A 12,408-nucleotide genomic window follows, 5' to 3' on the forward strand; every position below is an offset into this window, starting at 1 on the left:
ACAGAGGCAGGGCCTGCTGGTGGGCCAACCAGCATGTCCCTGTGCACAGGAAGAAAGACCTTTTTATAGACAATGGAGGGAAGAGTAGAGGACCACCAGACGTGCCTTTTCTAGAAGTAGCAGGGTCTGAGCAAGTGACTGTTGGTTGAAAACACGCAAATGAGAGTCAGTCTGGCAAGTAGCAGTGTCAGTAACCTAAACACAATGTGTTTCTCTGTCTCCTGCTGGGAGACCTTTAGCTTGTTCGTAGCCGCAGCCATCTGCAGTTTCTCAGGCAGTGCCTTCCTCTCAGGAAGCTGAACGGTGGGGTCATAGCATCTCTCGGTAGTCCCCCATGTCCTTTCCCTCAGCCATTGCATCTTGAAGTCTGGATGCATTGTGAAGACGTTTTGTCTCATGGCAAAACTTTGTAAAATTTTGTTTTGGTGTTTGTTTCTCTCTGACGACATTTGATGCTAGTGGCAGTCATTTTAGCAGGAGGAGGGGTGGGGGAGGGAGTAGATGCACAACCACCAGCCTAGCAGGAACTAGAGTGTGTGTTCTTTATTCTAGTGACACTTGGGAGAGCTTGGCGTGTGGGAGTCAGGGACGCCTCAGTTTACGCTCCTCTGTGACAAGGGGAAGGGCGCTCGGTCATGTAGAGTGGGCGGCTTAGTGTGAGCCGTACCATAAGTGTGAGGTGAGCTCTTCAGCGGCAGAAGGCTTTGTGTGGAACAGCTGCAGAGAGCCCGCCCCGAAGACGGCTTGTTGGGAGCAGTGGTCTCTCCAGTGAGCACTAGCTCAGGCTAGCCTACAAAACAGAAGTCGTTTCGGAGGCATTGAGGCAAAGTGCTCTTAAATCAGCAAGGAATGGTTCTGGGGAAGTTCTTCTGGCGTTTCTCTTTAGCTAAGAATAAGAGGAGAGTCCTATGGATGTATGAGATGTGACAGAGCAGGACGGGCCTGAGATGGAGGCACTGCCGTCACCCATCCACGTTCACCTGCCAGTGAGGCGCGCAAAGGCTAATTACAGCTTCTGGGGGACGGCGCGGCGGCCGCACTGTCATCTCCCTGGAAGTGCTGTTGGAAGTGCTGTTCCTGGATGGCGCCACTCCAGTCCTCCAGAAATAACCCAAGCCAGAGGCGAGCAGAGCCCTTGCCTCTGTGTTCTAGAAGGTCATTAGCTCTCTGTAAGTGTCATGCACATTGGTAGGTGTTTTCTGAAAAGGGGAGGCAGGTCCGATCCCTGCCACAGAACAAAGTACCTCTTTATGGGATGTAATATTTTTTATGACTTCCACCCTCTTGTTTCCCACAACACACCCCCTGAAACAAATCTACGCTCTTCCTAATGAGTCTTAGCCAGTGGGAGGACATGAACTCTGACCTGGGTCACTCACTGACCTTACGACTGAGATTCTGGCAGCTTCTTTTGCATCTGTTCTCACCTTTATCTGAAGCTGAGCTATGGGACTGCAGCGTGTTGGGGAGTGAGTCTTGCCAGCTGAGCCCAGGACCGAGCCGTGCTCTCCTTGGGGGCAGAGAGCTTCCCCGAGAGCTGCTTCCACCCGCCCCTAGCCCAGGTCCGCAGGGCCCCACAGCCGTTATCCTTAACATAGCTTCTCTCTGAGCCTGGGAATGAGCAAAAGTCATGCTAACTTTCTGTGTTTCTTTGAACATCTCTCATTAGGCATACAAATTTGTTGTTAAAATAATCGGCATGTCAAAAAGCACTAGATGCAATTATAATGATCGGATTTGGTAGCTGCTTCCTATGCTGTGCATATCCTCAGTGATCTGAATTATTTCTGTCATGGTGAGGAGTGAGAGTGGGAAGAAATATTTGCTGTGGGTTCGCAGGCAAGGAAGTGGGTCTGCTGGAGTTCCCGTTCCAAGACGCTGTCCTAAAGGTTGCTGTTAATTGTCACTACTTCTTTCAGATGGGTGGGAACAAAAGTGGAAATGGGAATTGGAGACTAATAGGATTCTCTCTTATCCGGGCCTCTCCACATTTCAAATCTGGAAAATAGTTTTTTTTTTTTTTTTTTTTTGAGACAGAGTCTCGCTTTGTTGCCCAGGCTAGAGTGAGTGCCGTGGCGTCAGCCTAGCTCACAGCAACCTCAAACTCCTGGGCTCAAGCGATCCTTCTGCCTCAGCCTCCCCAGTAGCTGGGACTACAGGCATGCGCCACCATGCCCGGCTAATTTATATATATATATATCAGTTGGCCAATTAATTTCTTTCTATTTATAGTAGAGACGGGGTCTCGCTCTTGCTCAGGCTGGTTTTGAACTCCTGACCTTGAGCAATCCGCCCGCCTCGGCCTCCCAAGAGCTAGGATTACAGGCGTGAGCCACCGCGCCCGGCCTGGAAAATAGTTTTTATTTATTGAAACACATGCACCTATGGGTCACTCAGGCCACCTCTGATGGCAGGCTGGTGTGGCAGAAGGAGCCTGTGTTCCATTCAGCACTTTTGCTCGTGAGCATAGACACTAGGGCTTTGCAAGGAAAGGGTGGCGGTGTGGGGGGTAGGGGACATGTCATGATTTAGATGTGGAGCGAAAGTTGGAGGCAGCCTGGGTTCATCTGCTCAGCTTCCCCTGCGTCCTCCGCAGACTCACCTGTGCTGGGCCCACAGGCAGCGCCTCTGCTTGGCTGACACTGAGGCCTCTCGCCTCTGGCCAGCTTAGGAGCCACTGGCCCTTGAGGCAGGTGCCTTCCTGAAGTCAGTCAAAGAACTGCTTACCTGAGCAGCACCAGAGGAAACAAACAGCTTCTGCCAGAAGCAGGCGGTGGGTTTGGCAGGTAGAGAGGCCAGCATGTCCCCGTGTGCTGAGTCTGCTGGCACCTGGCTGTGAGCAGCTCCATCAGCCCTCCAGAGTGGGGACAGCGTGGCCAAGTGTCGTGTTGCCGTGCTGTGATGCAGGTATGCACCTGGGGTGAGAGGAGGGAACATGGAGCAAGAAGGGCAAGCCTCCCTTCCACCTGCAGGGTGAGGTGGTCCACTTCTGTGCCCTGAGCTGCTCCAGGCCCATCCCTAGATCTGCAGAGTTGGAGTTCACACTGTGAATTGCCCTGCTCACTGCTGAGCCTGGGCCTTGTGGAGCACCTTCCCGCGCTGCCCCCACGGGGCATCTGAGATGGTGATCTGTGCTGCAGGTTGTTGGCCGGATGCTGGCTCTTCAGCTGTTTGGCCCTGTAAGCCTTTGCACCAAAACTGGGACGCCCAGGGAGCAGCCTGTGAAGTTGTTAAAGCCCTACGACCGTGTGTCCCTGCTGAGGAGGCTTTAGGTGTCCTTTCTCGCTGCTGCAGTGTCTGAGCTGAGGGAGGACGGCTGGAGCCATGTCTGTAGGGGCTGGCCAGGCTCACCTGAGGCACTGGGGCCCCAGGTCACCCTTTAACGTCTCAGGTTTGCCAGGGGGAATGAGATGCAGTCTCCTCCCCACCCCATGTGCCATCAGGTTTCTTTACCTACTTAAGCTCACTTTAGCTGGTCTTGGTCCTGGCCACACACTGAACCTCACTGTCACCTGCCCCACCTTTGACATCCTCCCTGTGCTCTCACACGCCCTTACTCCTATTCTTCCTCTCGTTCCTTGTACTCACCCAACTCCAAGGTGGCCCCAGCCATCTCCTCGCTGCCACTCCCCAGCTCCAGCCCAGTCGCCCTCCTGAGTAGCAGGTCCCTCTGTGTGCCTCTCCCTGGTGTTCTCACGGGCCTTAGTGCCACCACTATCTACCTGTAGCCAACAGCAGAAGGCAGGTGGTGGCTGAAACACCTCCCTCTTCCTCAGCCAGTGTGGGTGAGTGGCCATGTCTCATGAGCGTAACATCATGTCTCTCAGCCCCGCTCCCCTGTCACCTCTGGAAACCTCCCCTTCCTGTCCATTCTCCTGGGCTGCCAGGATCACGTGGGGAGTGTTGTTATGGTGTAGGTTCCCTGGCCACTCCCCTGGAGACCTATGCTCAGTGCCTGGGCTCGGTATATGTGCTTAACTTCCCGGGCCACCTGAGCCAGAGCCGGAGCTGAGACCCCTGGAGTGAGAATCACGTTTGTACTCCAGGCAAGGCAGACAGGGCCTTCCGCAGCCCGCCCGAGTCCGCCCCGACTCTCTTGCTCCTTTCCTTCGTGGGCTGGCCGGAGACACGACTGCGGCTACCCAGCATTCTCCGACTGCTCTGGGAGACTTGGTGGCTTTTCCCCCCATGCCTCTTGCTACTGTATTTCTTCTGTTCAGAAACTGTCCGACCCCCGCCCCATCTTCCTCACCAGTTGCTTCTCATCTTTCAGTGCCCGCAGCACAGCTTCCCCAGTTCCCCGGGCCGAGGGGATTCTTCTCATCCTGAGCCACTGCCGAGCCTGGTTCCTGGCGCTGCTGTGTTGTACGTGGCTTTGTGTCGTTGCTTGGGAAAACTATCTCTTTTACTGGGCTGTGGCCTCCCTAAGAGCAGCAGTCCCATTTTTTCCTCTGTGACCTAGCACCAGGGCTGTCTTGAAAGAATAGAAGCTGTTTTCTCACTTGGTCCACCATCTGGAAAGGAATATTTTCTTAAGGAGAGAAAGGTGCAAAATGTCTCTGCCAAGCACACTGTCAGCCGTGCCTGGGTCACAGCGAGTGTGCTTTCCTTTCAATGCCAGTGTGCGTTGAACTCTGTGTCCTTTTTTTTTTTTTTTTTTTTTTTTTTTTTTTTTTTTTTATTTTATTTTATTTTTTTTTTAAAAGAGACGGGGTCTCGCTATGTTGCCCAGGCTGGAGTGCAGTGGCTATTCACAGGCGCGATCCCACTACTGATCAGCACGGGAGTTTTGACCTGCTCCGTTTCCGACCTGGGCCGGTTCACCCCTCCTTAGGCAACCTGGTGGTCCCCCGCTCCCGGGAGGTCACCATATTGATGCCGAACTTAGTGCGGACACCCGATCGGCATAGCGCACTACAGCCCAGAACTCCTGGACTCAAGCGATCCTCCTGCCTCAGCCTCCCGGGTAGCTGGGACTACAGGCGCGCGCCACCGCGTCCGGCTCTGTGTCCTTTTTTAACAAGGTGCTGTAACCATAGGATAGTTGCATTATTACCAGGAGCGTCTCTGGAAGACACGAGGTTGCATTTCCTTTCTGATATAAAGAGGCGTGGAGACGTGGAGCTGCTGCCGTGGGGCTCGGGCAAGGCTTGCCTCTGTGGCCCAGCCCGGGGCAGACTTCTTCAGGAGCAGCCCTGTGTGCCTCAGCTCCTCCTGGGGGCAGATCGCCTCTTGGGGAGGCCAGGCAGGAAATAGTGCTGGGTGGTCAGTCGGGTGTTTTCCTTTGTCTTGGGGGATGTTTTTACACTCACAGCATCTGCGGGATTCCCTCAGTTCCCACGAGAACCACATTCCAGCCACGTGTCTTGTCCCAACTTTGCCACAAATACAAATAACCTGCAAGTCTGAAATACCTTGTTTGAGGAAGGTGCCACCTCTGGAGAGGGCTTGATGGCTTTTGAACCTGGTCACAGCAGCAGTGTGGCGGCAGGAATGGCTGGAGGAAGAAAAGGGGAAGGGTTTCCTCCCTTACCCCATGAAAACATCTACTGTGAGGTCCTACTGAATGTGCTCCAGATGATTGAGTTGATCAGTTGAATTTATTTTACTGATTAGGAAATTCCTGTTGGTCCACGATGGGAACATAAGTGCCTCATTGTTTCCAGGCCTGGGCCAAGTGGTTTTTGACACTCAGTATGTCCGCTTGGTTTCTTCTGCTACTTACAGAGCTACCGGCTCCTTCATAGATTCAGAGCACCTTAGTGTCTTTCCAGCTCACCTTTCATGAGGGAGGAGATTGTCTTCTTGGAGATTGCATCCTCTTGAGAGATGGGATTCAGTCCCCTGGAAATGGCTGCCTCACGTAGCTCCTTGCGCCTTGTCAGACCAGGGTTCTTCCATCTTTACATCGTGTTCAGCGAGTGGCTCTATGGCACCTCCTCAGCGCCAAGCACTGGCAGACAGAATGGGAGCTCAGAGTGGAGGCAGCAGCCACATGCTGATGGCACGGCTAGGCCCCGGATTTGCCGAAAGCTGTTAGTTCTCTGTAGTGGTAAAAGAATCTTTGGGCCCAGAAGATTCCTCTAAACCTGTAATTCTGTCCCATGACTCAGAAATGATCCATTGTGGCTGGTTATTATAAATGTCTGTACAGCTAATTAGCTTTCTTTTGCGATTGTTAAATATGGTACAGATATCAGTCTCATAACTACCATGTATGTATGCAACATAAAAATTCTGGAGGTCATGACAAAAAGAGATTAGTGATGATCGTAATAATGACAGCTGGTATTTATTGATTAGGTACTTTGGAGAATCTCATTTTTACCTTATGACAGTTCTGGAAAGTGAGATTTATTATACTTAAGCATAGAGAGGTCAAGTGACTTGGCTAAGGTTATATAGCTCCTAGCAAGAGCAGGCCAGGATTCGAACGTAGGTTCGTCTGATTCTAGAGCCAGCACCTGTAACTGCTCCTAACCACTGTGCTGTGTGGAGGTGACCTTTTTTATAAGACTGTGAGATTTTCCTAATTGTTTTCTTCTTCTTCCCTGTTCAGAGTGACGACGTCAGGGGTGATGGAGAACATCAAGAAAGTCAAGAAGGTGACCAACGGCTCTGTGGAGCCCCAGGGTGACTGGGAAGGCGCTGTGTGATGGGGCCGACTTCGAGGATGGCGCACCGTCAAAGAAAACTTTTAATTTATTAATAGTCCTATTGGTGAGCAAGAGCAGTTCCTGACAGTGAACTATTGGCATCTCCCGACAGTGACACCACAGAGCACGTGGCTGGGAGCAAAGTGCCACACAGACCTAACTTTGTACTCTCCTATGGACGCTGCATCTGTGGCCGGTGACGGGCAGCTAGACTTCTCCTGCAGGAAGGAGTGGTGGGGAGGGATAGACGTGGGGGGAGGAAGAGAACAGGAAGAATCTGTTCCAATTTAAATTCTTCTTTCAGGTGGGAGCTCTAAGGCGTATGCACTTGTGGCCCCACGCGTGGCAGCATAGCAGGGTTGGTGGGCGGGGAGGGAGGCTGGGAGGTGTGAGTGATGCCAGTCACGGGATGGGAGTGCGGCTGTGGGACGTGGGCAGGTGTCTGCTGAGGACTTACACAGAAGGGAAAGCAAGAGTGTCCTTGCATCTTTGGGAGGACAAAAATGAATGAAATTAGTTTATTTTTGAAAGCAAAATCCTAACCCATTGTAGTCTGTGGCACCTACCCCAGCATTCCTGGCCCTGAATGTTCCCCCAGACCTTTATTCCAGATTTTGAAAGTGACCAGGATCCAATAGCTCTAGAGGCCCAGTGGTCTTCTTTCCAAAAAGGCTGTAGGGTTGCAATGTCACTGTCAGGGTCAGGGTCCTGGGAAATGGGACCAGGGGGTGGAAAATGGTTTTCTTGATTGAGTGTAGCCTGTGTTGCCTAGTGGGTGGAAAGAAATTTATTTTTAAGCTTAAAAAGCATTCGCCTGTAGGATTTCCCTAAACATCTAGTTCCCCCATCTCTCATTTCCCTCTCTTGTGGCTTCTGTCTATTTTATGTGATCAGAATTTGGGGAAAATAGGAAGAAGGAATTTTCCTTAAGGGCAGCTGGGGGCAGAAAGGCAGCGTTTAAGCAAACACGTAAGTACAAGCAAATCATCCTCATTAAAAAGCTGTTCCTATAGGTTAGGTAGGACTTCTGAGTACAGGAATTAAATAGACTTGGTCCCCATGTCGTAAGAGTATGCATGTGAAGCAAATGAGTGTGATTAAACAGTTTACACTCAGGGATTTTGGGAGAGTGAAATCTTTCACAGAAACGCAGTGAAGTTCCCTTCCAAACTTTCAGAACTTGGGGATCAACACAAGCAGTTGCTTGAAGTGAGCAGTGTTATGACTCAGAGATTGGTCACTTGAACAATGGGACAAGCTCCGAAGGTCTGTTGTGACCACGGGCTTACCAGAAGACCCAGGCATGGCCTTGTCAGGAACACGGCTTGGGGGGCCAGCTGGGATGGGCTGCTTCTGGAAGCTTGAGCCCACCCCTGCCTGGACTTGTCGGTGAGATTGCTCCTGCAGGAGACAGGGACCTCCTCGGGGGTGACCGTCTCCCGTCACATCTGGCCAGAAGGTGAGAAACCAGAAATCAGAAACCACGGGATTCAGGTTCACACTTGCTATCCCAAGTTTGGGAACCTAAAAAGTCTTCACTTAGTAAACAGTTGTTTTCCCTCCTCCTGCCATTTTCACTGCCTGAATGACCCTTGAGGAAGCAGGTGTTCTTCCTGTGCACTTTTCTCAGCGCTCCGCGCTCTGCCCAGTGCCCCCTGCTGGCTCACGTGGCGCAGTGGGCCTCTTCCTGGGCCCCAGCTGCTTGCCTCCCAGCAGAGATTTTAGGGAAGTATTTGTGTGACTTCCCATCTTCAGGAGAAGGGTAAATACGTCCAAAGGATTCACTTAAGGGAATTCTTTTTTAAAGAATTAACTTGGAGCTATATATAAAGGAGGGAGGATGGGAACATTTTTAATACTTTGTTTTCCTGGGCGCGCACGCGGGAGTACTGCTGCAGGAGTGCGTCTCATGCTGTGACCACCAGCTGCTTCCTTCAGAGGGACACGCCTGCTGTTCTCTTTCAAGCAGATGTTGTTGACTGGGCGAAAGACTCCTTGGCAAGAATAAAAGGTGTGATGGAACCTCCCTCCTAGACAGGGTCTCCATGGAGGTGTTCTCAGTTCACATGCTGGGATTTCGAAGCAAGGAAACCAGTGAGTGGAGGAGGGAGGGGGGAGCATGTGTGTGGACAGGCGCTGTCCGGCCCAGCGGCTAAGACTGGAACCTTCGTGTTCCTGCTAGCACGTGCGCCTGGGTGCTGGGTGTCCTTCAGATCCCGTGCACGCCTCTGGGCTCACCCTCGGTAGGGCCACGTGGCTGCAGCTTTACAGTGCTGGGCCTTCTGGAGCAGCAGTGCACAGACAAGGTGGCCTTTTACAAGTCTAGGCCACACCCTGCCTAACAAGCAGGTCGTCTGGCCACGTCCTAGCAACTGGTAAAAGGTTTGAAGTCACGCTGATAGTAAGAAAAATCAAAACCCCAGCCCAGGATTAGGAAAACAGGTGGTGGTTCCAGGCTTTTAAAAAATTATTTAAGCTCTCCATCTTGTTCTGTAAATTTTGTCTTCTTTCTCCATCACTTAGTAGCCATGACCAGCATTCAGCTGTCTTCCAGTAAAGATGACCTACAGGGGTCCAAAGCCAGGTGGTTTCACCAGCTAACGAGCTGCCTTCCTGTAGCTTTCCGCAGGGCGCTCGGGCTCATTGTAACACAGTGTTTGAGCGGTTAAGCCCGCACAGTATTTCAGGGATTGGGCAGAAAATATCGGGTGCACATCACAGAGCCATTGGTGGTATTTATAGCTTCACTTTGTACTCCTACTCCCTATTCCTGCCTGCACAGAATATCCATGTTTCCTTTGAGAAATCTGTTGTGGACTGAAAGTGCTGCTGGCTGTGAAATTTAATAAAGGGTGCGTATTTGCTAGAAAATTATTTCTTGGACGAGAACAATCATTGATCTCTTAATCCTGGCTCTTAACAGTGGCCAAGGACTTGCTCAGCCTGTTTCTTGGTCCCCTAGTGCTTTTAAAATGTAAGCAGCAAAGCATTTTGTGCTGTTGAATGTGTTTCTGGTGGCTTGGTGGCTCACTGTTTTGTAAGGAGGCGCTTGCTCCAGTGTTAAAGACACAGGCTCCAAGCAGAGCCTCAGCCAGTTCAGTTTTCTCTCAAGAAACCTCTTTTGAATAAAATACTCAGTTTTTCCCCCCTAGATATGTCCAGCCCGCGGAGGCAGCACACAGCCTCCTAAGTCCCCTTCACGTGACTGCTGTGGTGAAATTTCCACTCCCGCATTGCGATCTCATCAGGACCTCTGCTCCCCTTTGTCCTGCGACCTTCCTCCCCCACTCCCTGCCCTCCCTCGCCCTCCTCCACCATCCCTCCTCCACCCCTCTCTGCCCAGGCCTCATGGGCTCACTCCCGGAATACGGGCTAAAGGCTTTGGTGCATTGCAGCGTTTTCTCCCAGCAGCTGTCTGCAGGATACATTTTCTACGCTAAGGAGGATTTTATTAAGAGTGCATACTAATGTGGTGTATTATTGCTTTGGGCTGTATGTGAGGGTCTTTCTTCACACTACAGTGTACGTCTTATTTTAGTACTTGCAAGAGTCCGCTATGAGGAACCAGCAACCTTACATGCCGAGGACCAGTGTGAAAGATGCTGTCGTAGTTGCCAGTGGTACCCTTGCCCTCTCCCCGTCCTGAAGCATTTCCTTCGAGGAAGGCTCTCAGAACGTGAGACAATACGAGGTGGTTGGCCCAGCTCCATACACCCAGTAAAGCAGCCGAGCGGTTTATGCCTCACACTGCCAAGTGCTGAATTTCAAAGGAAGCAGCCCCCAGCCCGCTCCTCCACCCCTGTTCCCACACTCCACACCTCGCCCCCATGCTCTTCTTGGACCCAGGTGCACACCGTGCCCAGTCCAGGGTGCCTGCGGCCCACTGCTTTACTTTCCCTTTGGGATTCAGTAAGTTAGTGGCTTCCCACTAACTTAGAATTCCCCATGAAATTAGACTTTGACTCAATACCTCTTCGGTGTATCAAAAGGTATTCATCTGGAACATATCAAACGTTCTAGATCTGCTCTTCGCTCCAGTTTTTCCCTAGGGTGTTTCTGGCAGGGAGTCTTTAAAAGACATCCACCTGAGTTGATGCTAAAACTTGTCACCGCCTGGAATGCAGTTATTGGTCAGCAAGATGAACATTCTCCAAATTCCCCAGGGGCCACTTTTGTAGCCTGGTGATGCCCTTGTGCCCTCTCTGTGTGGTTTATGCTTAAAAACAGATAATGCTTTTAGATGGCTCACTGCCAGGGCCTGTGACACGCTCCTGAGGGGGCGGGCGTGGGGAGCGAGGGCCGGGTGCTGGTGGGGCCTGGGCGGGGGTTCTGGGTAAAGTCGGTGAGGATCAGTGTGAAACCGAAAAGCCAGCTCACACCAAGACGGCTTATTTTGTGCTGATGCAAATATGCAAAATAAAGATTCTGTGGCAGAAATGTATGCTTGTGGGCAGGCAAATCAGAGCCACAGGGCCAGCCTCCTTAGCATTTGAGATCCTATTACGGGACCCAGAAATCCTGTCCACACAGGTGGGTGGTTCTTGACTCTTTAAGCAGCTTTGACAGGTTGCAAATTGCATTTGCCTAGTCATGTGGCCTCAGAAGAAGTCGGACATACTTAATCCAGAAATAAGTTTCATTTAAGGGAGGCTTGCAAGTCTGTAAATATCATTTGCTTTCCTGGCTAGATTGGGATGCAGAAGGTTTTCAGTATTGTTTTTTTTAACACTAATGATCATTGAAGAGCGTTTATGTACACACATAACGGGTGCAGATCAGGTCAAGGTATTGTATGGGACAAATTCTCTTGCTGTGATGAAACCTGTAAAATAAAGATTCTATGACGGAAATGATGTTTGTAATCTGAGAGTCAGCGACTCCTGGTGCTTTCTCTCCTCCACCTCCTTCTCGTGCTTTTTTTCTTGTGATTTTTGTTCATTAAATTAGTTAACTGCCTCCCACCTGCTCCCACTGACAACAGTGACACCTACCAGAGAAGTCCCAGGCATTTCAGCAGATCCATGGCAGCCACTATTCAAACGCAAATGACGGAAAACCAAATGTAGGTTACTGATGTCCTGCCTACCTGGGGGCAGGCAGGTGCCTTGCGAATCAGGCCCTGGGCACTGCTGCCACTTGGGGAGATATGGCAAAGCGCACACTGTGACAGGGTTTAGTGCCCCTCCTGCTGACATCAGTTATCAATAGCTCTGGGTTATCCCACATCGGAAGCAGAGAAATCCAGGATTCTAGACTCAAAACATTTTTAGAATAGAATTCATTCAGTCACAACCCCTTATTTTACTAGAAATGTTTAAATGGAGGCATATTTTTACATATAAGATTCATCTTTTTTAAATGTAGTTCTGTGAGTTTTGACAAATGTATATACAGTTCTATTGCCTCTACCACAGTCAAGATAGAACATTTCCATCATCCCATAACGTTCTCTTTTGCCCCTTTTCCAAAACTACTACAATCGCTTCTCTGACTACACCATTGTTTAGTTTGCTGTTCTAGAATTTCCTGTGTGGAATTGTACAGCACGTCCTCTTTTGCGTCTGGCTTCTTTCTTGCAGCTTACTAGTTTTGTGATTCACCCACCCAAAGCCCTGCCTTTAAAACTACACAAATTGGGACCTAAAGAAGGTTGTACCACTGCCTCCCAGCTAGTAAGTGTCAGAGCTGAGATGAGAACCCAGGGCTCCCGGCTCCGGCCTTGCTGGATGATGATTAAGTCAAGGGCTTGGCC

General features: G+C 50.8%; 1 protein-coding gene across 3 annotated transcripts in view; it reads left to right on the forward strand.

Annotated features, from left to right (window-relative positions):
* The window catches only part of GPR107 (G protein-coupled receptor 107), a 75,547-nt gene extending 64,041 nt beyond the window's left edge, over nt 1–11,506 (forward strand). For all 3 annotated transcript variants that reach the window (XM_012772233.3, XM_012772231.3, XM_012772232.3), the window contains one exon: nt 6,560–11,506. In XM_012772233.3, the coding sequence (XP_012627687.1) occupies nt 6,560–6,656 (97 nt within the window). In that variant the 3' untranslated portion in view covers nt 6,657–11,506. The remainder of the gene's footprint in view (nt 1–6,559) is intronic.
* Nucleotides 11,507–12,408: the final 902 nt, after the last annotated feature.

This window comes from Microcebus murinus, chromosome 12 (assembly GCF_040939455.1).
Source record: "Microcebus murinus isolate Inina chromosome 12, M.murinus_Inina_mat1.0, whole genome shotgun sequence".
In the NCBI taxonomy this organism is placed as follows: domain Eukaryota; kingdom Metazoa; phylum Chordata; class Mammalia; order Primates; family Cheirogaleidae; genus Microcebus; species Microcebus murinus.